Here is a 24,865-nt window from a genome sequence, read left to right as displayed (position 1 = left end):
TCAAAATATCTCACTCATGTTTAAGGTTTTGGCCCCCTGATGATTTGAAATGATAAAATAGATTTAATCTGTATTTGTTTAGAGTTTGATTGAAGTGTTTGAGCTTTCAAATGACAAACCACATGAATTGTATTTTATTCAGTTGAATGAAGAGTAACCAAAATTTAGGTTAAAATGTACTTTACCTGAATATAAATAACAGAATGAAATATAAATAATAGAATATTCTTTTAAAGTTATCTGGCCTTTAATGATTTTCACAAAATGTTAGCACAAACACATACTTTTTTACATTGTTTCACAGAACATCTTTCTTCTAAAATGTTTTGGAATGTTCAGAGAAGTAAAAGAAACATTTCTGTAATTTTTGCAATATTATAAAATGGAATGTTGGCTTAACATTTGTATAACAGAGAAGAAACATATTTAAAACATTAAAAAAGGACATTTAGAAAACACTACCAAACCGTTTACATAACATAATGGCAAATGTTCTTACAACATATGCGTTAACTGAGAAACACGTCTTTTATCGTTTTAAAAATTACATTTTTTTTTTTTGCATTTCCTATATTTTTTAGGCCGTAGTTTGTTTAGGGACGTTGTGTAGTCTGTACTGAACTCCCTCACCACAGCGCTCGTCTGACAAACTCTGAATGTAAGTTGGCATAAATGCATGATGACAGCCAGATGTAGTCAGCAACAGTCAGACCTCATCACAGCACAGCTGACAGGTGTGTGTGTGTGTGTGACCTCAAAGACTTTATTCGTTTGCATTAAGACACACTTTTACCATTCTTGCTTGAAAACATTAATGATGAGTGTTTTATTTTTTAAGTTTTAGTAAGCTTCAAAATACAGGTTGGGTTTAAATTGCTCCTTGAGTTTTTTTTTTTATGACAATCAGTATTTTAGCATCATTGAGACACTTATAGGCTACATTTTATTAATATACATTTATGTATTTATGATTTTTGTTAATTTTGTTTTTAAATATGTAGTTTTCGTTTATTTCATTTCAGTTTTAGTAATTTAAAAGATCAAGCAAAATGAAAATAAGAAATGTTGAAGCTGAAGTAAATTTTATTTATAGTTTCAGTTTAGTGTTGTAGTTTTAGTTAAATACATCAACCTGAACGAAATTTTATTGTTCATTTTCATACATCATTTTTTAATTTCACAATTATCTAAAACTAATTAATGATTCATTGACTGAGAGATCTTACATTTCAATGTTTTTTCATTAAAGAAGGAGATCTCAAATGGTATGTTATTATTCAATTAGTTGCGTTTCTGAATAGTTGTAAGTGCACCATCTGCAGGAAGATGATGGTATTACATATATTTATAATATTCATAAGAAGATCCCTGTGTGCGATAAAATAAATTTGAACAGTATTTGAAAACAGTTCGTTTCTGACAAACTCACTCGTGGTCAGGTCTTTAAATGGTTAAAAGGATCTGTTTTGAGTTTATAATGGCTGGAAACACATTCGTTGACTCGCTCTTTCTCAATTAAGTGTCACTTTCAGCTTTATTTTCTGTTGTGCAATAGAAAACTTATAAAAAAAAATTTAACCATGGTTAAAAAATTGGTTAATAAATAAATAAATATTCTTGTATTTATATATGTATATAGTTCACTTATTTTATACACGAATATTTATTTATTTATTAGCCAATTTATATATATATGTATGTATATTGCTTCAAGGGTGTTTTATCTTTACCGTAATTTGTTTTTTGTTTTTCTAAAACGCGTTCCGTCGTCCGTCCGTACTGGTTCTTGTTCCGTTCGGGCTTCCGTGCTTCGCCTCGTTCTCGTTCTTCTCAGTCGGTCCTGCAGTGAAGATGGCGGAAGCTCCCCCGCGGCCCTGCCGGTTCTTCTGCCACCGGTGTTCCGAAGAGATCAGCCCTCGGCTCCCGGTAAGATGCCGCAGTCTTAACGCACCTCTCCCGAAGATTTTAATCGGCATGGATGCGTGTAACGGAACCAACGGCCCTCTTTTAGCTCGCGTTTCTCCGCGCTCGCTGTGCTAACGGCTAACAGGCTGCCGGTTGCCAATAGCAACACTCGGGATTAAAAAGCGGATTTAATTAATTGGAGAAGTGAGAGTGTAATCAGACGGACTTTAGGCAGAACTGAGCGCAGATTAAAGATGTTTCCAGAGCTCTGCTGTTTGTGTAACCTGTCAAACCTGAAGACTGCACGTAGTGACATCACCTCGGTATTTACACTAACGTTAAACTAGTCTTCGAGAATCGTATAATACTGACATAACTTAGATGTTAGAGTCTTGTCAGATGTGTCTGCTTCAATTTGTCTGACCTGTAGATCATGTCTAAACAGAGAGCTAGTTATGAACCAGCTGGGTAACTAGTTAAGTGAGCTAGTTTATAAACTAGTGTGCTATTAATACTGTTTGCTATAAAGTTTGAGATGTCCATATCCCTGATTTTTGTGTCTGATCTGTCTTCTCATGTAGTTTAGTTGGCTATAACTGAAAACTATAGACCAACTAGTTAGATTTATCAACTAATAATAACAGACAGATGAATTCCAGTATATAAGTAGGTTAGATGCTGATGTTTCTGATCTATTATTGGTTGAAGCAGTTAAGTGGTTAACTGGTTAGTGTTTTTAACTAAGCCTAATTATAGTAGATCAAGTCGAATATTTCTGTGTGTAGGTGAAGTTGGTTTTATGCCTGTCATGATGATAATTTTTGTTGTGCGATATATTGCCACAGAAGTAATTGGGATAATTGATAGTGTCAATTTAAAGAGCATTGTATGCCACTGAATAATATAAAATGTATCAGCATAAAATGCAAGAAGGCCTACACACTTCCAAATGACAACAAACTTTTTTTTGAGAACATTTAGAAAGACACACATGAGTGGAATGTACAAAACATGGTGACACATATTTTTAAGTAAATATAATGGGTGATACATTTCATCACCAAAAATTATTTCTATTGCGCGATAAGTCGATATATTGATTATTGCGACAGGCCTAGTTTGTTGAATTGTCTGTGTTTAGTGTGGTTGAGTCATCTACTGGTTAGTTAAATCATATCAAGTTGATGTTATTTGTGCTTTAGGTTTCTGATCATTGATTGATTGATATGGTTAGTTGGTACAGAAGGCCTCAAACTGACAAGTTTATATATAAGTTGGTTTAATTCTATTAATTTGTTTCATGTGATTTTGGTTTCTGGTTTGGGATTCACGTAAGTCTGATTTCTTGACTGTAACTGAAGACTGGTTGTAATGAGATCAGCTGATTAATTTAAGAAATTATTGATCAGCTGATTAATTTAAGAAATGATTTTGAGGATGGCCATAGATCAAGTAACTTAGGGTACAGAATGAAATGAAATACGCAAACACTAGCCATTAAGTAGACTATGCTAAGTCATTCAGTATAGTAGTTAAAATTTCCCAAATCGTACTATAAATATTCATAAGAGCACTAGACAAAGTTAGCAGCTATATAATGGTTATAAATAAAAACAATAACAGCAATATGTATGGTTGCACGAATAATAAACAACTGATATTATCCACCCCATAAATATACGGTAGTAAAGTATTAACAAACTTTGATGCAATAAATAGGGTATGATTTAAAAATGAGCATTCCTCCAAAAACATTTACATTTCTGTCTCTTTTCAAGTGTTAGCATATATAATTAGTTGTATTCATATGGGTTATTATAGCAAAATAGGGAGAAAAAATGAAATGAACCATATCAAATATTTGATAATATTAATAAAAACTGTAATAGCGTCTCAATTATACTAGAATAACACTGGTGTCTAGTAGTTTGTGCTTGTTTAACATGCAGTCTGTGCTAATGAAAGTTACGCTCTCTGGTTTTACACATTTCTGCTGACTCTTATAATAAATGAAGCTAGTAGAGTTGGAGAATGATGATGTCATTTATAAACCTGCAGCGAGCCGGACCACAGACAGGTTTCATTCATCAGTTTCACACACACTCTCATCTCTAGCTGTCAGGATGTACACCGCACGTGCTGCTCCTCGTGTCAGGTTTGAGAGGGGAACGGGGAAGAGAATGGATGGGGTTGTCACAAAGCTCTTTTGCTTGTCTCTTCATCGTTCTGTGGCGTTATTATCCTGCTCTTATTGTGTGGAGCCTCTAGAAAGAGCCCAAACAGGACAGAGCACTGCAGGTCAGCCGGAGGTCATGATACCGGACCAGACTGAAACTGCAGTTATAATTAAGAGCATTCTGTAGAATCCATTTGTGATGATTTGTTAAGAAATGTGTTAAAGGGGGTGGTTAGTTCTCCAAAATTAAAATTAACCCATAAATGACTCACCTTGAAGTCATCCTAGGTGTACATGACTTTCTTCCTTCAGACGAATCCAGTCTGAGTTATAAAAAAAAAAATTATTTGATCTTTCCAGCTGTTTGATGACACTCAGCAGGTGTTGCACTTCATCGGTTCATGATCAAGTTTAATAAAAAGCGCATCCATTAAAAAAAAGTGTCTCCCACAGCTCCGGGGGGTGAACACAGGCCTGAGTCTTGTGAAAACCAGCGTTTGTTAACAGGAGTAAAGGAAGCAAAGTCTCCTTACTTTAGCAAAGGAAAACCAGTCTCCTTTTGGCTTATATCAAAATCCTCCAACATTCTTCTTTACAAATCTTTGTTTTGTTCTTCTAATTCTAATTAGTGACCGGTGTTTTGTTTGGATCTCTCCGCTGTGTTTTCATGTGTCACTTCTGAGCGCAGCATGTGCAAAGCTGACCTCATACGTCATGAGTTTACAACAGTGAGCGCAAACTAGATTTATGTGATTATTACGTCTTGAATATGGATATTTTTCTTACAAAAACGCATTGATTCGCTACAGGAAGCCTTTGTTCATCCCCCGGAGCCTTTTTTTAATGGATGCGCTTTTTATTAAACTTCTCTTGGACTGATGCAGTGCAACACCTACTGAGTGTCATCAAACAGCTTGAAAGATCAAAGACTTTTTTTAAATGACTCAGACTGGATTTGTCTGAAAGAAGAAAGTCATATGCACCTAGGATGATTTCATGTTGAGTAATTTTTGGCATAATTGTAATTTTTGGCTGAACTAACCGTTTAAATATACAACGTGTTAATTTGTCCATGTATTTGCTGCGAGTCCAGTTTCTCAGTATATTCAGTGGGGGGTGTTAAAGTACTGTTCTGTTTTCTGTTTGTTGTGTTCAGGATTACATCTGTCCACGGTGTGAGTCCGGCTTCATCGAGGAGTTGCCTGGAGAGGGAAGGTAAAGTAATAACCTGCTGCTGTGGATCTGGAGAAGTGGAGAAAACTCCAACATTACGTCATGTTTTTGCCCAAACTTGTTTCTCTGGTTGGGATTCAACATCAGGAAATCTGTTTGCTACATTGATTCCCTCAACAAGATGAACACAGTTCAGTTCTAAACACAGTCTGTGAATGATTTTCACAAGCATTAGAAACTGAAAAAACAATAATTTGAAGATTTGATCTTTTCTTTCACGTTTTTTTTTACCAAAGTTCCTGATTTAATTTTTGCTATTTGCCTTCTCTCTCTCTCTCTTTTTTCCAGTTCAGAGAATGGGTCCACATCTACAGCCTCTAATGATCAGAACCGGCCCTCGTTCGAGGTGAGCTGTCATCCACTGTATATCTGTAATTGCTTTTGGTTCACTTGACATGCAAACTTTGGTCCATATATATTGAGTACAGTCTTTCTCACAATGCAAACTTTGACAGCATGCATTTAACTGATGCTTTTATCCACAGTGACATAACATATTTAGACTATGGTTAAAAGATGGTAAGCATGCAAATCATAAATTGTAGTAGACTATTCTCCCATGCCTCCAGTAATGCATTGAAAACCACAGACGCTACATTAAGAAAATCATGAGTGAAACGACCGGCTCACGAAAGCTTTACCTCTCTCCCGTCAGAATGTGGACCAGCACTTGTTTACATTCCCACATGGTTACAGCCAGTTTGCTCTGGGGATCTTCGATGAGGGCTTCGACTTCAGAGCCGGTTTGCCAGCGGAAGATAACCGTGACGCCGAAAACCGCCGAGAGCGGGAGATGGCCTCACGACAGCGCTACGGGGCCAGACAGCCGCGGGGACGACACGTTCCCCGGAGACAAGGAGTGCGGCATGAGGGTGTACCCACTTTAGAAGGGTGAGAATTCAGCAGGTGGCACTGTACTGCAGATTTATTCAGCTGGGTTTGCTCTATGAATTATTCAACTTTTTCTTTTTTTTGTATGTATTGAAGATTTACCTATTCTGGATTCCCACTATAATCAAAAATATCAATATAATCAATAATAATAATAATAATAAAAATATTAAATATGTATTATTATTATTATTATACACATTTTTGTAAATATTTTGTATATATATATTTTTATATAGTTATTCTCCGCTCATTGTAAAATGTACTAATATTTTTAAAACCTTTCCTAGTAATCAATGTCAGAAAATTAATTTGTCAAAAGTGTGGGGAACTATTTAATGCTGTGAGCCATTACTGTAAACCAGAGTGTCCAGATATTTTAACATGAAAGGCCAAAAATTAATCTTGCCATGTGCCAAAAGTAAATATATGTTTACATTTTATATTATAATAACAATAATAATAACAAATACAATTAAAATGTATTTTTGATTATTTTTAATCAAATGTCCTTGTGTAAACTATATGAAAATAAAAAACGACAACTTTTTTCAATGTAAAAATGAAAACGGTATTTTGTTTTTGTTTTCACAGAATCATTCAGCAGTTAGTTAATGGTATTATTGCTCCGACTGCTATGCCAAACGTGGCGATGGGGCCATGGTGAGTCGCCAGTGAAATGTTCTGTCTTTACATCATTTCTCAGTCTATGATCACTGGACTCTAAACTGTCGTCCCACAGGGGAGTGCTGCACTCAAACCCAATGGACTATGCATGGGGAGCCAATGGATTAGATGCCATCATAACTCAGGTCTCGAGTGGCTTATTGCTTTATTTTAGAAACACAAGTATTGTGAAAGTCTACAGAGCCTTGTGTTGCTCTATGATAAACAATATCAGTGCATAAAAATGTATAATCACATACTTTTTTTTTCATCCCTGTTGTCGTCCTGTAGTTATTAAATCAGTTTGAAAATACGGGTCCCCCTCCAGCAGACAAAGAGAAGATTAAGAGTCTCCCTACGGTCCAGATCACACAGGAGCACGTGGGTAAGAAGGTTCTGGATGCTGACAGCGGGATGTGCTTTAGCTTTCGAAGTGTAACTGTTAGACGTCCCACATGGCAAACCCACTCATTCATCCACTTTTAAAGAGTCATCGCTGCAGCCATCACAACACTTCAGACATGCTGTGTATTTATGGCTCTCTTTTTTTTTTGTGTGTGCAAAATAACACTTTTGTGCAATGAGATAGATATAAGAAATATGCCATATATGTAAATACACACACACACACACACACAGTGTTTATAGACACACATACTACTGTTCAAAAGTATGGGGTCATTAAATTTTTTTTTATAAATTAATTACTTTATTCAGCAAGGATTCATTAAATTGATCAAAAGTGACTGTAATGACATTTATGATGTTACAGAAGATTTCTATTTCAAATAAAAGTTGTTCTATTTAAAGAAGAATATAATTGCTGCCTTGGTGAGCAGAAGAGTTTTTTTTTTTTTAGCATGTGAAATCTTACCTACCCCAAGCTTTTGAATGATTATATATAGTATATATATAACAAATAACACCTACACAATACAATAAATAAACTGCACAATTCCAGTTGGCCGGTTGTCCTGTAATTCACACAACCCACAGAATGTTGACGTGTGTGTTTTTGTGGTTCAGGTGCTGGTCTAGAGTGTCCCGTCTGTAAAGAAGACTACAGCGCAGGAGAGAACGTTAGACAACTTCCGTGCAATCATCTCTTTCATAACGACTGTGTCGTTCCCTGGCTCGAGCAGGTGTGTTTCTCTTCTGTTTTATTTCATTTCTCCATACTCAATCATCTCAACTCCAAATATTGACAGCTTTTGACCGTGTATATTCGGTCGTTAATGAGCGATCCAGATTCTAGTTTGTAGTTCGTGACATGGTTCTGTACAGAAAAGCAGGAGTTTGCAAATTGAGTTTGTGCTAATAACTGCTGTTCATGTTGTGTTTGGGTTCAGCGTGTTATACGGCACCTGTTAAAATGAGTACGCATGTGTTGCAATGAAGAAGTACTTCTGTAAAAGTAATACAGCATTGTAGATGTTTGTGCAGAATCCAGGGGAAGGTCAAAAACTTTAACATCAAGTTCACTTCTTTGTTCACTTTATATATGAATATGTATTTTTAAATGTCTAACATATTAAGATTTAAGCACACAAAATGTATTTATTATAAAGTTTTTAAAAGTATTCTCAAGGCATTTTTTTAAGAAAAAGCAACACAATTTTAATATTGTTGAATAATATTGTGATTCAATGTTAAAATGATGCGCAGCTGAATTTTCTGCATCATTACTCCAGTCTTCAGTGTCACATGACACTTCAGAAACAGGGTTGTTAGTTAAAACTTAAACTAAAACCATAATAACAATTTTTGTTACTAGAAATAAATGAGTCTTTAACTAAAATAAGATCTAAAAAAATGTAAACTTATTTAAGCAGGTTGCCAATTCAACATTTGTCATTTTCATTTATTTTGACTTTATTTAGAAAAATAGCTCAATAAAGATGAATGAAAACTATAAAGTTTAAAATTAAAATTTCGTACAAAAATAAAAATATTTGTATTTTTAAAAATGACAAGCACAGCAAAATTACCAAAACTAAAATTCAAAATGTAATTCAAATCATTAATAAAAACTACTAGTATCTTGATGAAACTAAAATAAAAAAGTTTGGAAATCATTCTTAAATGCTGCTTTGCTGCTCAAGAAATCTGTTCTATTATCAATATTATCAATGTTTTTTTGCAGAAACCATGATGCATTTTTATCAGGGTTGTTTGTACATGTTTTGTCCGTGTGTTTCCCAGCATGACACGTGTCCAGTGTGCAGGAAGAGTTTGAGCGGCCAGAACACAGCCACGGATCCACCCGGCCTATCAGGGATGAACTTCACCCCCTCTTCCTCCTCCTCTTCCTCCTCCAGCTCTCCGAGCAACGAGAATGCCACCAATAACTCGTAAGAGCTCAGTCCACGTCCCCAACCCATCATCATCATCATCATCATCATCATCTCAGCCGTGCTGCCCAGCGCCGGCCCGGACGACACACACTCTTTCCCTCCCACCGGAGACTGATCTGTGACACGGTGGAACCAGCGCTGAACCTGCCCATCACTACCAACACACACACACACACACACACGCAGTGCAGAGAGCACGCCAAACCCCGAGAGAACCAAACACTCTTCTGTTGCTGTTCTTTTAAACCGCTGAACTTCAGAGCCATCATTCCTCAAGGTCCGTGTGACGTGCTTTTAATCAGCAGAGAGCGTGAGAGAAATGCTGAGGAACAGAGCTGCAGGACGAGGTGCGAGCTGAACTGTGTTTGAGAAGCAGACTCTGTGTCAGACTCTCCAGAGGGACGCACGCGCTCAAATCCAACCTTTTCTTTTATTATCCTTTCATTCTTATTTTACGGAGAAAAGTTGCTGATATGTGAACGTGAGTATGTGTGAATCTCTCAAAACCGGTCAAGGTCACGTTTCACCCCAAAATCTGACGAAGAAAGAAAATGCGTATTAAGCTAAAGCCTGTTTTAGAGCCGCACCGATAACTTTGTTACTTTTCAATACAATTGTGACATTATGCCGTAATGCAAAAAACAATCCGATTCTCATTACTGTAATACGAATTGTATTGTTAGTTGCACTGCCTTTAATTTGATCAATCATTTAATTACAGTATTTTATATTGTAGTACTACATTACAGTAATGAATAATGCATTACTGAATGCTTTCTTGTAAATAATTGTCATGAAATGATCTAAAATGCAATCTTTTCATGCATCATACAGTTCTCTTTTCTTTTGATGTTGGGGTTAAATAAAACCTGGATGTGTTTTTTTGCGATTCACCCATATATATATGAAACATACTTATTGAAAGAAATAAAAAATAAGAGTTGTGTCATATTGTGAAAAGCCAAGCGATCCAAGAACATCTGTGACTGAGGAAGTTTCTCTCCTGATATTTATTTGCACAGTGAAGATTATTAGAGCATTGAACAAACAGAAAAGTGTGAATGATTTTCTACATTTAGCACCGTCCTTAAAACTCCTTGAAAAGAACATTTCACCCTGCATTTTTTTGGGCCTTTATCCAAACAGCACACGGCCCGAGAACGAGATAAGAGCTCTCTCTTGCTTTCTCTCACTCTTAACTCTTTTTTTTTTCTTTTATATTTTTAAATCTGCTCACATCCAGCTGTCTTCTCTCAGTCTGCCACATATTCAGTGACTTTCAGTTCAAGACAACTTTTTTTTTAACTTATTTTAAGTTGAATGGTTTGTTTTTGTAAATCATAATAAAGGAGAAGAACCAATGAATAATGAATCGCTGCTGATGATGAAATGTTTCAGAAACTCATTTGTCTCTCCACAGATCACAAACACAAACTGAGTTAGTTTCAAAGGTCATTTTTAAAATATATTTAAAGTTTTTTTTTTTTTATGTACATGGTTTTTATGTTTTTAGAATTTATTATTGTAATTCTAATCTGACTGAAAATTAGAAATTAGTTTAGGCCTATGTATATTTTCAGCAACATTAATGTAAATTAATGTACACAATTTATTAATACAATTTCAGTATTTATTATTCAAATTTTAAATATTTTAGTACTTTAACTGAAAATTAGAAATAAGTTTAATGTTTTTTCAGTCATATTTTAAGGATTTATTATAATTTGTAAGTAATTTTACATTGTTTTATTTTGGTTACCATTTATTTTCTTTAAATTAAATGTATGTACATTGCAACACTGATATGCAGGTATACATTGCAATTTTTTTTTTTTTTTGTAATGACATGTTTTATTTTTTATCACTTTGTAACCCAGATCAGTGATGTAATCAAATCTCAAATTATGTAGTTTTTAATTCCTCAAGCAGCAATTAAGGAGCCATTATTTATTCATTTTTTTGTTGATTTGCTGCTGCATTTTTAAACTACCCGGCGGTGAGTTTACTGTCTGTTCCAGTATAATAATCTCCATTCTTCAACAGCCGAGAGCTGAATCTGGAGACAGATTCATAAAGCAGTGTGCAGCTGCTAATCGCCATCATCTGTCTGTTGCTGCAAACTCATTTTGAAGTGAGTTTACTGTTGGCTGAACCGCTCTAGCAGTCTCTGTACTGAGAGCTCTCTCTGCCCTCTTGCTGTGTGTTTTTAGTGTATTTATTTCTATAGGACGCACCAAACCAACCATATATAAAGACTTGTCGGCTTTTTTTTGACTTGAGCCGGTTCGTGAGCTGCTCTTGCTTCACTCTTAAAAATAAAGGTTCCCAAAGAGGGTTTTTTCATCGTGATGCCACAGAAGAACACTTTTCTTTTTCTTTTTCAGTTTCTAAAAGAACCACTTTTTAATAGTGTAAAGAACATTTTAATAAGGACCTTTTGTGGGGTGGAAAGATAGCGTTAAAGGTTCTTTATGGAACCATCGATGCCAAAAAACAAGCTTCATTTTTAATAGTGTTGGTGCACCACAGCTTTATCTTGATAAAACCTCTTCTTGATTGGACTCTAAATGATGTCTAGGTTCAAGTATACACTAAACAAATGCATCTTCGGTACAATATTATACTATTTATAAATGTTTTGATTTGGCTTTTATTTTTATATTTTTAGTTGTGATTTTAATTTTAGCTTTTGTAGTTTTATGTTTTTGTATTTTTTTTTCCCCCTATATTTTTATTTCGACTTCATTTATTTTTGAAAGGTTAGTACTTCAGTGGTACTTTGTTTTATTTAGTTGCCAAAGCAACGTTTCTGATTTCTGATCAGATTTTCAGATTTCAAATTAATGTTATTTTGTTGTGCTTTTTTCATTTTCATTAGCAATTTTTTAAAGTTCCATTAGATTTTATTTTATTTTAGTTTTAGTAGTTTTAGTGCTTCAACCTAAACTACTTTTACTTCATTGCCAAAGCAACATTTCTAATTTAATTTATATGTTAGTTTTTATTTTATCTTGTTGCTTTTCATTTTTAATGGCTTTTTTAATTTTATTTTTACAAATCTGTCCATTAGAATATTTTTATTGCATTTTAATTTGAGTCATTTTAGTAACTTAAACTTATTTTATTTACCAAGACAACATTTTCTTTAAGCTTTTCATCTAATATTTCTATTACTATTCTACTATTCTATAAATAACATTTTTTATTAAATTATACAATAATTAATACATTAATTAGCCTTTATTGTTATAGTTTAAGGTTTAATTTTAATTTTAGTGCAACTTTTATAAATTTTGTTATGTGCTTTTGTCATTTTTATTATTTTGTTATTGTTTTCTTTTTTATATATAAATATCCTAGCTTTAACTAATTTTTATTTCAGTCTCAGTGCTGCAAATTAAACCTATTTCCGTTAATTGCCAAGGCAATATTACTTCAGAATTTTTTTTTATCTAACATTTATATTTTATTTCAGATACCTAAAACATTCAGTCAAGTGATACAAATTCCCAGAGTCACGGAAAACCCGGAAATATTTTAGGGAAACTGGTTTGTATGTGTTCTAGTGAATGTGTTTTCCCTGTTATGCTTAGAAATAAGATAAAACCTCTTAAATGCAATGCCTATAATGCCTTTATCTGTTAATGATTCCCATAACTGGTGTCCATCGGTAAAAACCTGTTGGAATTCTGTTGATCTCCTGAATCTGAAAAGCTTCCTTGATCCACAGATCTCCTGCTTTCTTGGAACTTTGCCTTTTATGCAAATGAAGCCCAAAGCATCATCCTTAAATGTGTCATACCAGGAAGTGAGTGCCGGCATTCAGTTCTGCAGGGAGAGAGAGAGAGATTGATCCAGAGCTGTTCTAGTCAAACACTTCCCAAGTGGGAAGCAGAGCGTGTGGCTGGGAGCATGGCGACCCTGGTGACCTCCAGAGGTCAAGCGCTCCATCACTGAAGGGACACAGCAGCACCTCTCTCTCTCTCATCCTCCGCTGGGTTGAGACAACCTTTCAATGTCATTGCTCCGGGTCTGTCACACATCAGCATCAGCGAACACAAGGTAAGATCTGACGGTCTGCAGGACTTCCTCGGGAATGACTGCAGTCTGCTGCTGTAGGTCAGCATCAGTCATATTCAAGGAGGAAGATGACTTGCTTTTTGGAGGTAATGTGCTCAGGAAGATGCTTTCTGGTTTTGGAAGGGGTCAAGAGCAAATGATCAGCTTTCTCTCGTGTTTAATCGATGTTCATGTCATGCATATGTCTGTTATGACAGCAGAGAACAATCAGTGAGTTCTGATTCTTGCATTGTGAATCTGGGATATACCCCCCCCCCCTCCATTTAAACCTGGAAAAATGATGATGTAAAATGAGTAAATATTTCAGATAATGCAGAAAAACTGTAAGAAAATTAAGATTTTTTTCTGATTCCATTGAGGCACATAATGCTCTTAATTAAAATGAAAACTGAAATTAATATTAAAACCTTCAAAAATGTTACTTCAAAATTAAAACTGCAAATGCTTCACATCAAATTATATATTGAACTTTTAATTACATTTCATTTTATATTTAAAAATATTAATTATTTCAGTTTCAGTTTTTAAAAATATGTTTTATCTAAATGTTACTAAAATAACACTGTTTGGAAATTATCCTATAATACAATGTACAATTATAATTGTGATTTAATATATTTCATTATAATTTTTTTATTTTAATTTCTTAATATATTTGCAAAAATGTGGTCTTCGTCTTCTCCTGCTGGATTTCTTTTTGTTGTTTTTTTGCTCTCCTTCCTCTTTTTGTTTCTTTAATGGCAAACATTTTTGAACATTTCAGCTGACATCTATATGTTCACTCTCAGAATTATTATTATTATTTTATTATTTATGTCTCTAGGGTTGTACCTATACAAAAGGTATATGTTTGTAACTTATTTACCCCTACTTATTAATAAAGCACGCATTATATAGTACGCATTAGTATCTAAAGTGTACATATTAGCACATTTTGAAAGGGTACTGCCCTATTGACAGCTTTTTTGTGTGTGTGAGAGTGTTTGATATAAAATGCTTCTGAAGATTATTGCTGCATTGTTTTGAGAACATCTGGGCAGATGAGGTCATAGAATAGTCAAATTTCTTCTTCTTTAAATTGCACTCTGTATTTGTTCTACTGGAGATGGGTCAAGTGTATTTGCGCTCTGGGGTCCCGAAGACACTCCACAGGTGTTTAAAGCTGAATGACCCCATGCAGCGCTTGTCCGCAGCTGCTGTAGTTCCGCTGTCCGCCTGTAAGTGGCGCTGCGCTGCAGTCTGACCGTCACTGAGCGGAGCGCATCCTCTGCTCTTATGACATCATAACGCCATGACGACAGCTGCAGGTTTAGATACAAAAAGTGCCAGACTGTTTATGCGACAATAGTAACTACAAATATTCAGCCATCTGTTTGTGCATGCGACCTCAGCCGTTTATATTTCTGCACAGACAAGACAGCCTTGATTGATCACTTTTTAAGTCAGTAAGACAGTGAAGACAATAAATGAACAGAACGAAATGTGCTTTTTGCATCTGTTAGCATATGCATAGGCAAACATAATTAATTTTGCTCTGATTTTATGTTAGCCTATTACGCGCGTGCAAAAAAACAAAACAATGCCAAAATAACGTTTATTCTCGAATGTTTTCTTTATAAGTAGTAGCCTAATTTTTTGCCTGTTCCTAATTTCTCCCAGTTCTGGTAGTATTTTGTTTTTCTTTTATCTCAGTTTATAAATTCTATTTGAACTGACATTAAAACGTTTTATTAAAACACTTGAACTGTGACTAATATGCCAACTCTGCTATTAAATAATGTGCAGTTACCACTCTCAGACGGAAAGGTTGAAAAAAGTTGTCCACTGAGACGGTACCTTAGAAAAAGCAACATCTTTGTACATTATTAAGTGCATATTAATACCTCAAAGGTAGGCCTACATTAGCCTACCCTAAAGTGTACAAAGTAGTAGCTTTTGAAAAGGCACCGCCCTAGTGACAGCTTTTGTACCTTTTTTCTGAGTGTATAGGAAGTCCATGCATCTTTTTTTTTTCTTCTTTTTTTTCCACTGCTACAAATCACCAATCTTGGTAAACCAGAACTGGATTCTCTTTCTAATAGCCTAAGCATTTTAAAATGCCATGACCTTGAGACGACTCAAAACACGATGTTTGTTTATTTGACAGAATGTTGAAAATCCTTTATTTATGTAGCCTACTTATTGGAATGTGCTCATGGAGTCACCCAACAAACAGTTAATAAAGTAAGAGCTGTTTCATTTTGCTGGTAAAGAAATCACGTAGGTCTCTCTCTCTCTCTCTCTTTCTATTTCTCTCTCACCCATCATCCCTGCTGATTGGTTTCCCGCAAAGATAATTACAGGCCAGATCTGATCCGGTGAATGACATGGACCGGAATGAGCTCTCTCCCGGTTCGGGTGTTGCCATGGCGAAGAAAGCGGCCCATAAGAGCGCGCCGGCGCACCACTGCACCAAGGGTTGCCTTGAGTCCAACTCGGATGCGGCGGGATCGAACCCGAAACCCAATCACGTCGCCACGGAGGAGACCGACGACGCAGAAGAGGAATCCAAGTTTCAGCATCCTCGCCTGAGGAGAGCAGGAGGAGGAGGGAGCAGCGTCCAGATTAAGAGCTGCACACCGGGAGGAGGAGCGTCCAGGAGCTCCACTTCCACCGACGCGCGCCTGAGTGATGCTGAAGCTGCTCCTGTTCCTGCGGGTCGCCACGACACAGTTAAGGGCGGAGGAGAAGAACGCAAGGCATCTACTGTAGTGACCACTGTGACGGTAGAGGCTTGTAATGCTGGCGAAGGCGACGGCAATCCCTCAGCACCGCTTTCCAGCATGAAATGCAACAACAACGGGGAATGCAGGCGGGACTCCGGCACCGGGAGCCTCCGGTCCATCATGTCCAAACCCGACGGGAGCAAGCGGACGGCGCGCAATTCAACGGCCAGCGTGGACGCGGCCAGCACGCAGAGTCAGGACGCCTCGAACCCCGGCGTCCAGGAGAAGAAGGATTCCAAAGTGTCATTTTCCAACGCCCCCAGCAGGAAAGCCTCGTCCTCCGTCCACGGCGCGCAGCAGCAGCCCCGCAACTCGGTGACATTCCTCAAATCCGAGGATGGAGCGCAGGAGGACGGCGAGACGCGGGGCAGCCAGGCGAGCTTCATGCAGCGGCAGTTCAGCAGCATGTTGCAGCCCGGGGTCAATAAATTCTCCCTGCGCATGTACGGGAGCCATAAAGGGGTGGAGAAGGAGCAGGAGCGCGTGAAATCGGCCGGCAACTGGATCATTCACCCCTACAGCGACTTCAGGTAAGAGCGATGCTTGGAGAAACTTTGCGTAAGAATGTGGCATCTATTGGATCAAATGTGACCTGTGAAAGAAAAGTGTCATTTTTCAATTTTAAACAATATTTAAGATGCACGAGAGAGTTTTGAGATCTTGTCCTATTGGTGACTTTGAGCATCAGGTTCTGTTTATGTCAGCTCCAGTGCTGCTGTTATTAAAGCAACAGATGCCTTCTTCAATGAATGCTAATGATTTCATTTTTTGGCATTAATAATCCAAGTATTTTAATAATGGTCTCACACTTTTGAACCCTAAACCTGTTGTGTATTTTTTTAATAAAATGTCCTCACAATTTGACCCTCAAAAGCAATTAAAACATATACACACACTACCAAAAAGAATAATTTTTTATGTGAGCTTCATATTTATCCTCTCATAAAGTTGTGGGATGTAATGTAGCCAGGATTTATGGGTTTAAAAGCAAAACAAAAAAGCTTTTAAACCTTTTTTTTCCTTTTTATTTTGTGCATACACGTTGTACCTAAGCATTTTTGTCCAAGCTGAGTTAGATATATTTCTACCTGAAAAGATAGCAATGTGAGACCAAATACACTGAAGCACATACGCACTTTTTGTCATGTAGATATCATCCTGAATTATATTTTGAGATATAATCACAATTTTAAAATCCTGATGCATTATCTTCAGTATATACAGTTTAGGTGTTGCTCTACAGATGGTCATGCTGTCATGCATTATGTCTGTATCAGTGAGGAACATCGATCCAGCTCCACAGTCAGTCTGGGATTAAAATGTTTTGCATGCTATGAAAACTACTGGATGACTCTTTACATAAGCTTTGCATTGCACAGCGTTCATGCATCAGGTTGCATTTTACATTTATGCAACATGTGAGTCAATGATTACTGTATGTTGGATGCAGATCACTGAATGCAGCAATACTTGTGCTTGAGTGATTTAATTTGGAGTTTTTTGACATTGACTCTTCATCAGATAATAAACAAATATTGTTGATGATGAAAACATGCATGCAATTTCTGTATTTAGCCAAGCTATGCAATAACGTGCTCATATCCGTATCATTTTGCATCGTCTCCATCGAAAACCTGAAACTGATACATTTATTTCAATACTCCCACTCCATTCAAAGTCATCTTGACATATCACAGAGCCTCAGAGCTCCTTAGAGCTTTGAGAAAAGAAGCTGCCATTGTGTACGAGTTGCATCAGTCTCCAGTAATGAGTCAGCATGCACCTAAGCGCACTGCTGCTGTGACCTTGAATTACACACGTTTGCAAGCAACACGTGGAAATGGATCACATCCGCTCCATGCAGACCTTTATTATTTCAGACCCTCAGGAATTGACTTGCAGCAGTCACAGCCGTGTGAGACTCAAATATCAGGGGTCTTCAACACTCTTGCCCTTTTTACAAGGTCAATAAATATCATTCTCTACAGCACATTGCAATGCATTATTGCATGCATCTTTGCAGTGCTAATGTTATTGATTTTTTGTGTTGCTTTCAAAGCAAAACCTATTTAAGGGTGATTTGCATGCTGCAATAATTATCCTTTTAAATGTATAGCCTTCTCATCAGAAATGTTCACATTGGACTCTTATTGGTTTGCCAACTATCAGAATATTTTTTGTATGCATTTAAATAGCAGAATCAGAATAAACTAAGACATTTGTGTTCTTTTCCTGCAATTCTCATCTGAAAATACTGCCTGCTTTTGCTATTTTTTATTTTATTTATTTATTTTTGCTGAATTTTCAAAATTTTTGGACAGAGGTTTAATCGACTCATTTTTATTCATGTCTTTAACAAAAGCACTCAAGGGCAGCATGAACTAGAAAATGTAGGTCACAAGAATCTTGAAAATGCATGTCATGATGATTCTTTAATTGTTTGTAAAATGTTTTGAATAATGTCTCCTTGTTTCAAAAGCTTGACTTTTCACAATTGTTTGCATTTAAAATCTATCTAATATTACTTTTATTTGAAATATATACAGTATAGTTACAAATTAATGTTCATCCAATAGTTATTAAATTAATTTATAATATACTATAGCATATTTATTGACTTATTTCTATAAAGATTAATGAATACTAAACGTATTGCTCATTGAAAGTTAATATTAGTTAATGCATTTCTAATGTAAAGTCCAAAAACATAAATGTATGCTTATAGCTATCTTTGTGAGATTTCTGGCATAATGACTTCCTCTTGCATAGTAAATGGTTTATGCATTCACATGATGCATGCAAAATGTTAATAGAACTGAATTAGGATTTAAATTGTAATACTCATAATTGTCATTTTGATTAATTTGATCACCTTTGTGAATATACAAATCAGAACATCATCCATAAGTAAGATTGTAAGATCACATAAACCTAACACTTACGTACTACAGAGTAACTAGAAAGAATTTGTCAATTTCTTTGCTTTTCTCTCCTGCAGGTTCTACTGGGATTTCACCATGCTTCTCTTTATGGTGGGCAACCTGATCATTATTCCCGTCGGCATCACCTTCTTCAAAGAAGAGACGACCACGCCGTGGATCCTCTTCAACGTGGTCTCCGACACTTTCTTCCTCATGGACCTGGTGCTCAACTTCCGCACGGGCATCATTATTGAGGACAATTCTGACATCATCCTGGACCCCAAGTCCATCAAGAAGAAGTACCTGAAGACCTGGTTTATTGTGGACTTTGTCTCATCCATTCCGGTGGATTATATCTTCCTGATCGTGGAGCAGGGCATAGACTCGGAGGTGTATAAGACGGCTCGAGCGCTGAGGATTGTGCGTTTCACTAAAATCCTGAGCTTGCTGAGGCTGCTGCGTCTCTCCCGGCTTATCCGCTACATTCACCAGTGGGAAGAGGTACGTCTACAGACACCACCACAATATCACATATATATATACCCCATATAGCTATAGCTATCAAATCTTTTAGATATGGAACCCAATTTCCAACACAAGAAAAAAAAATTCATGCTTTGGTACATTATTATAATTATTAGAGCCTGACAGATATATAGCCTGGTTTCGCTGATTTTATCGGCGGATATGAACTTGTCACAGATATATCGGTATCAGCAAATAATCCACCGATATGCCACTGATATGACATTTATTTTACGAAACATAAAACGCAGATAAATACTTTTAATGGTGTAACTTAAAGGAGCACACCACTTTTAAAAAAAATAAAATAGGCTCATTTTCCAACTCCCCTAAGTTAAACAGTGACTTTTACCGTTTCGGGAACCCATTCAGCCGATATCAGGGTCTGACTGTAGCACTCTTAGCTTAGCTTAGCATAGATAATAGAATCTGATTAGACCGTAAGCATCTCGCTCAAAAATGACCAAAGTGTCTCTATATTTTTCCTATTTAAAACTTGACTCTTGTGTAGTTACATCGTGAACTAAGACAGATGGAAAAAGAAAAGCAGCGATTTTCTAGGCTGATATGGCTAGGAACTATACTTTCATCTGGCGTAATAATTAAGGAACTTTGCTGCTGTTCCATTGGTGCAGCCGGCGCAGTGATTTTACACAGAGCCTGGAAAACAACGTAATATCACTTGAATCTGTATCGGCCCCCCAAAATCCCATATCGGTAAGGTCATAAATAAAAAGCCATAAAATGTGAAATTATTATATTGTTGAGAAGTTGAGAATAAAGTCAATAATCATAAGATACAGACTCTTAATTATCACATAAAAATTCTAAATAATGATGTAAAGACATTTATGACATAAATAGTCAAAATGTAGATAAAAAGTCATAATTGTGACAAAAAATATAGTTATGACAAGTGAAATAAAATTATTATTATTATTACATCATTATTATGATGTAAAAATAAAAAAATTATAACAACATCTGTTGTAATTATGAATTTAAACTGTTTATTCCATAATTGTAACTATGAGATAATAGGTTGTGACTAATTTTTTGTCATAATATTTAATTTAAAAAGAGGACATGAAGGGTGCACGGATGTGCCAGTCCAAGTTGGTACAGGTGAACAATGGATGATGGGCCTCCCAGCTAAAACCACTTAGATAGTGCTCTTTTATAACTTTAAAGGAGGTGTAGTGGAGTCTTCAATTAAGCTTTGTTTAAAGTTACGATGAAACGGTGGAGTGTTACATCTGTCCTGCTTTATTGTGACACATGAGTGTAACGGATTATCGAAAAAGGAACAAATGTAGGCGGAGCCTTGGCTCTAATGCATCAGGTGCTGATTGGGTGTTGAGATGTGGGCGTGGCATTCAAATGTGCAGGCAGATAATTGTAATCTGGTTGGGGTGGAGTTTAAACATGGGGGTGGGGTTTAAGACTAAATGATTTGGGAAGCTACAGTTAGGAGATTTTGATTAAACATTAAAAGGATAAAGCATTTTTTTTTAATGAAACATCCACAGATGAATTGTTCATTAAAATAGACTTTAAGGATCAGTTTTGTCTCATATTTTCTCCTAAAAATACATTTATACATATTGACACATTGAGACATACAGCAAAAGTACAGAGCAGTATTGAGTTCTGTGAAGTTTAATTGAATAATTTTTTGGTTTGAGATGTTAAAATCCTTTCTCTGAATGTGAGATTAAGGGCTCTCTTTCTGAGGATAAATATCTGAGAAGCAGAAGTCTTTAGTTAAATCTGATGTGATCTTGTTGTTGTCTAGGAAAAACAGTTGATATTACAGAAATGTTGTTCCTGTTTTGGGCGCAGAGCCCTACAGAGAGCAGATGGGGACTTTAACACTGATTAATTGATCAGAAGCGTGTTGACGTTGTCTTGTCAAAGTCCAGACAGACTCAAGCAGAGTTCTGACGGCTCTAAGAAACAGTTCAGTCACACTTCTGTCTCTAATTAAAGCTCTGTGTCAAAGTTTCTGTCAGTCAATGAGTTTCTGAATCACTGCTTCTTAACATCTCCACATTCAGAAAATAGGTCGATATATATGATTTCGGCAATGATTTTGCTGACAATATATAATTAAGCTACATTTGGACTGCTTAAAGTCGACAAAATCGCAGATATGTTTAAAATGTGCAGTCTCTTGAGAAAAAGTGAATCAAAATTATTATCAACTCATCTTGCATTTACAATGGTTTGATGTTTTTTGAGAATAAGAGTCAGTTTAAGTGTTTAATCAGTTGCAACAATGACATTTAATAGGATTTTTTATTTTTCATGTCTCAAGTTGTGTGAACTGATTTAGCTCTTACTCTTACTGTTTGTGTCATCTCCTCAAAAAACAAAGAAAAAAAGAAAAAAAAATATATATATTCACTACTTTGAAAAAGTTTTAAATGAATAATATATTTTTTTATACAGCAAGAATGCATTAAATTGATTAAGATGACTAAAACATTTATAATGTTACAAAAGTTTACTTTTTTAACTAAATGCTGTTCTTTTGAACTTTCTATTAATCAAAGAAACCTGAAAAATGAAATGCATGGTGGTTTTCACAAAAAAATATGAAGCTGCACAACTGTTTTCAAATCAGTATATTAGTGTGGTTTCTGAAGGATCATGTGACACTGAAGACTGGAGTCATGTTTTAAAATTCAGCTTTGATCACAGGAATAAATTAGATTTTAAAATATATCGCAATACAAAAACAGTTATTTGAAATTGTAAAAATATTTCACAGTTATGCTGTTTTATTGTATTTTTATTTAAATAAATGCAGCCTTAGAGAGAGTAACATTAGAAATTCTTACAGACTCCAAACGGTTAAACGGTAGCATATGAATATATTATTACAGTTGCACATATGTACAAATGATTACGTATAATTTTTCCCTGGTGTTCCTTTAGTGAAAATAACTATTTGCGCTCATTAAGAAACATTCAGATATGTATATTTGTTCAGCTATATCCCTGAGCCATAATAAAAGCTGTCACAAAATAAAGATCTCAACTCATAAATTAATTTGTTTCAAGAAAATAGTTGGTCGTAATTAACACTGATTCCTCAGTGACACTTAAATCCCATAACAATTTGCTTAATTAACACTTATTATGCTTCCAGTATGCCGTTTAAAAACAGTAAGGGTCTTCCGCTTTGGGTTATGTTGGATTACCAAATAGTTTAAATGTTCCCAGTGGTAATGCATTTTATTTGACCCGGAAAATAATTTGTTCCTTTACCACAAACATGACTTAAACTGAACTCCTGTTGTTCATCAATAACTCCCTCCAGATCGAGCACAATAAGTCTTTTATCAATGAAGATGCTGCGGGTGGATGGGGTGCAGCCAGGAGCAGCTACTTTGCATAATTATGAGGTTGTGATTGGTAATTTGTCTGCAGTATGCAATTAGACCAATGCTGTACAGAGACCTGGCTTGTTAACTTTGTGTTGGGCTCCTGTAGGTAAGTGCAGTAAAGGTGAGACACAGTGCTCCTGCCTCTTCTGAAAGTACAGACACGTTTGCATTCTCCACACAACTCAACGCAATCTACAAACATAAAGCGCACCGTTCCTGCAAATGACCTGCTCTTAGAAAACGAGTTATCTAGATGGTTCAGCTCTGCCGCAATGTACAAATGTTTCCTTTTTCCCATATCAACAAAAAGCACATATGAACAGGCAGGGGCGGATCTAGAAAAATCCGCGAGCTTCAGTGTGTTGTGTGTGTGTGTGTGTGTGTGTGTGTGTGTGTGTGTGTGTAGTAGAGCACACATTCCCAGAGACGTGTATAACAACACCTTAAGGGTTCCCATAAGCAGGATTTATTGTTGTGGCCCCCTTCCTCAAATATGATGATGGAAAAAAAAACTACTATAGGGGTGAAAAAATAACTTTAATCAAATAAAAAACTAAATGAATAAATTGTATTATTTACAAATCACAATTGTAGCTCTCGAAATTTACCTGTGGCTATAACTTTATTATGACTCTAATTTATTTTATAGTCTCATTCAGAAATCATGCAAAAGGAAACTAAGCAGTTTTACTATGATAAAACCATGGTTTATTTTTGTAAGGGTTGTGATATGCATGTTTTTTGTTGAAGAAATTATAAAGCCTGTGTCATCTATAGCAAAAAGGTTAAGTGAATATTTGAATGAAATGTTTGGTGAGTAGCCTAAACAAGGATTTGTTTGTCCTGTAAGTGTAACAGCAGCAATCACATGGCATTTGTAATAACATGTACATAAATTGTTTATTTTGTATTTGCCTACATTATGTATTTTAACAGTGTTAATATTAACCAATCATTAACGCCTCATTATTTTTTAATATAATGCATTTTAAGCCATTTTAAAGGCTATTGATGGCTTAAGTCTGTTTTTATAGCAACAACAACAACAACAAAAATATTACAGTATATTAATAATTTGTAAATTATTAGAGTTTGGGGATTGCGAATCATTTGAGTCAGTTATGGGGATCGCGAATCATTTGAGTCAGTTTGGGAGTTCGGAGCGGGATCGCGAATCATTTGAGTCAGTTCGGGAGTTCGAAGCGGTTCGCGACTCATTTGAGTCAGTTTGGGGATCACAAACCATTTTAATCAGTTCGGGAGTTCGTAGCGGGTTCGCGAATCATTTGAGTCAGTTTGGGAGTTCGTACCGGCATCGCGAATCATTTGAGTCAGTTATGGGGATCGCGAATCATTTGAGTCAGTTTGGGAGTTCGGAGCGGGTTCGCGAATCATTTGAGTCAGTTTGGGGATCGCGAATCATTTGAATCAATTCGGGAGTTCAAAGCGGGTTCGCGAATCATTTGAGTCAGTTCGGGAGTTCGTAGCGGGATCGCGAATCATTTGAGTCATTTCGGGAGTTCGTAGCGGGATCGCGAATCATTTGAGTCAGTTTGGGAGTTTGGAGCGGGATCGCGAATCATTTGAGTCAGTTTGGGAGTTCGGAGCGGGTTCGCGAATCATTTGAATCAGTTCGAGAGTTCGGAGCGTCTTCGCGGATCATTTGAATCAATTCGAGAGTTCAAAGCGGGTTCGCGAATCACTTTAGTCAGTTCGGGAGTTCAAAGCGAGTTCGCGAATCATTTGAGTCAGTTTGGGGATCGCAAATCATTTGAATCAGTTCGGGAGTTCGGAGCGGTTTCGCGAATCACGAAAGATTTGCGCTAGTAAATTTTCAAATTGGCCATAACCTTTAATTCGTTGCTGCCAACTGGGGTGGCAGCAGGGGTGGCAAGGCTTTCTTTTAGGGTGGCATTTACCTCCCTTTGCCACCCCAATCCGCCCCTGTGAACAGGGC

The 24,865-nt window shown here is 36.2% G+C and overlaps 2 protein-coding genes across 2 annotated transcripts in view; both read left to right on the top strand.

The window, feature by feature from the left end:
• Window positions 1-1,765: 1,765 nt before the first annotated feature.
• Window positions 1,766-10,597, top strand: rnf126 (ring finger protein 126). The gene is made up of 9 exons (XM_052549424.1): window positions 1,766-1,926; window positions 5,238-5,296; window positions 5,603-5,660; window positions 5,970-6,205; window positions 6,800-6,868; window positions 6,948-7,017; window positions 7,163-7,256; window positions 7,898-8,013; window positions 9,074-10,597. The coding sequence occupies exons 1-9, from the start codon at window positions 1,852-1,854 to the stop codon at window positions 9,224-9,226; spliced, it is 930 nt and encodes a 309-aa protein (XP_052405384.1). The 5' UTR covers window positions 1,766-1,851; the 3' UTR covers window positions 9,227-10,597.
• Window positions 10,598-15,658: 5,061 nt separating this feature from the next.
• Window positions 15,659-24,865, top strand: part of LOC127950537 (potassium/sodium hyperpolarization-activated cyclic nucleotide-gated channel 2-like) — a 49,530-nt gene continuing 40,323 nt past the window's right edge. The window contains exons 1-2 of the mRNA XM_052547660.1: window positions 15,659-16,600; window positions 19,069-19,492. Coding sequence (XP_052403620.1) covers window positions 15,672-16,600; window positions 19,069-19,492 — 1,353 coding nt within the window. The 5' untranslated portion in view covers window positions 15,659-15,671. The remainder of the gene's footprint in view (window positions 16,601-19,068; window positions 19,493-24,865) is intronic.

The sequence above is a fragment of the Carassius gibelio genome, chromosome B2 (genome assembly GCF_023724105.1).
Source record: "Carassius gibelio isolate Cgi1373 ecotype wild population from Czech Republic chromosome B2, carGib1.2-hapl.c, whole genome shotgun sequence".
NCBI lineage: Eukaryota > Metazoa > Chordata > Actinopteri > Cypriniformes > Cyprinidae > Carassius > Carassius gibelio.
Note: the sequence above shows the minus strand (reverse complement) of the source record. Positions and strands in the feature narration are given on the sequence as shown.

Excerpts from the sequence above, each read along its gene's own strand:
- rnf126 (XM_052549424.1), top strand. The coding sequence starts at position 1,852 with ATGGCGGAAGCTCCCCCGCGGCCCTGCCGGTTCTTCTGCCACCGGTGT. Across the intron at positions 1,927-5,237 it reads AGATCAGCCCTCGGCTCCCG|GATTACATCTGTCCACGGTG; the intron begins GTAAGATGCCGC and ends TGTTGTGTTCAG. Across the intron at positions 6,206-6,799 it reads GGTGTACCCACTTTAGAAGG|AATCATTCAGCAGTTAGTTA; the intron begins GTGAGAATTCAG and ends TTGTTTTCACAG.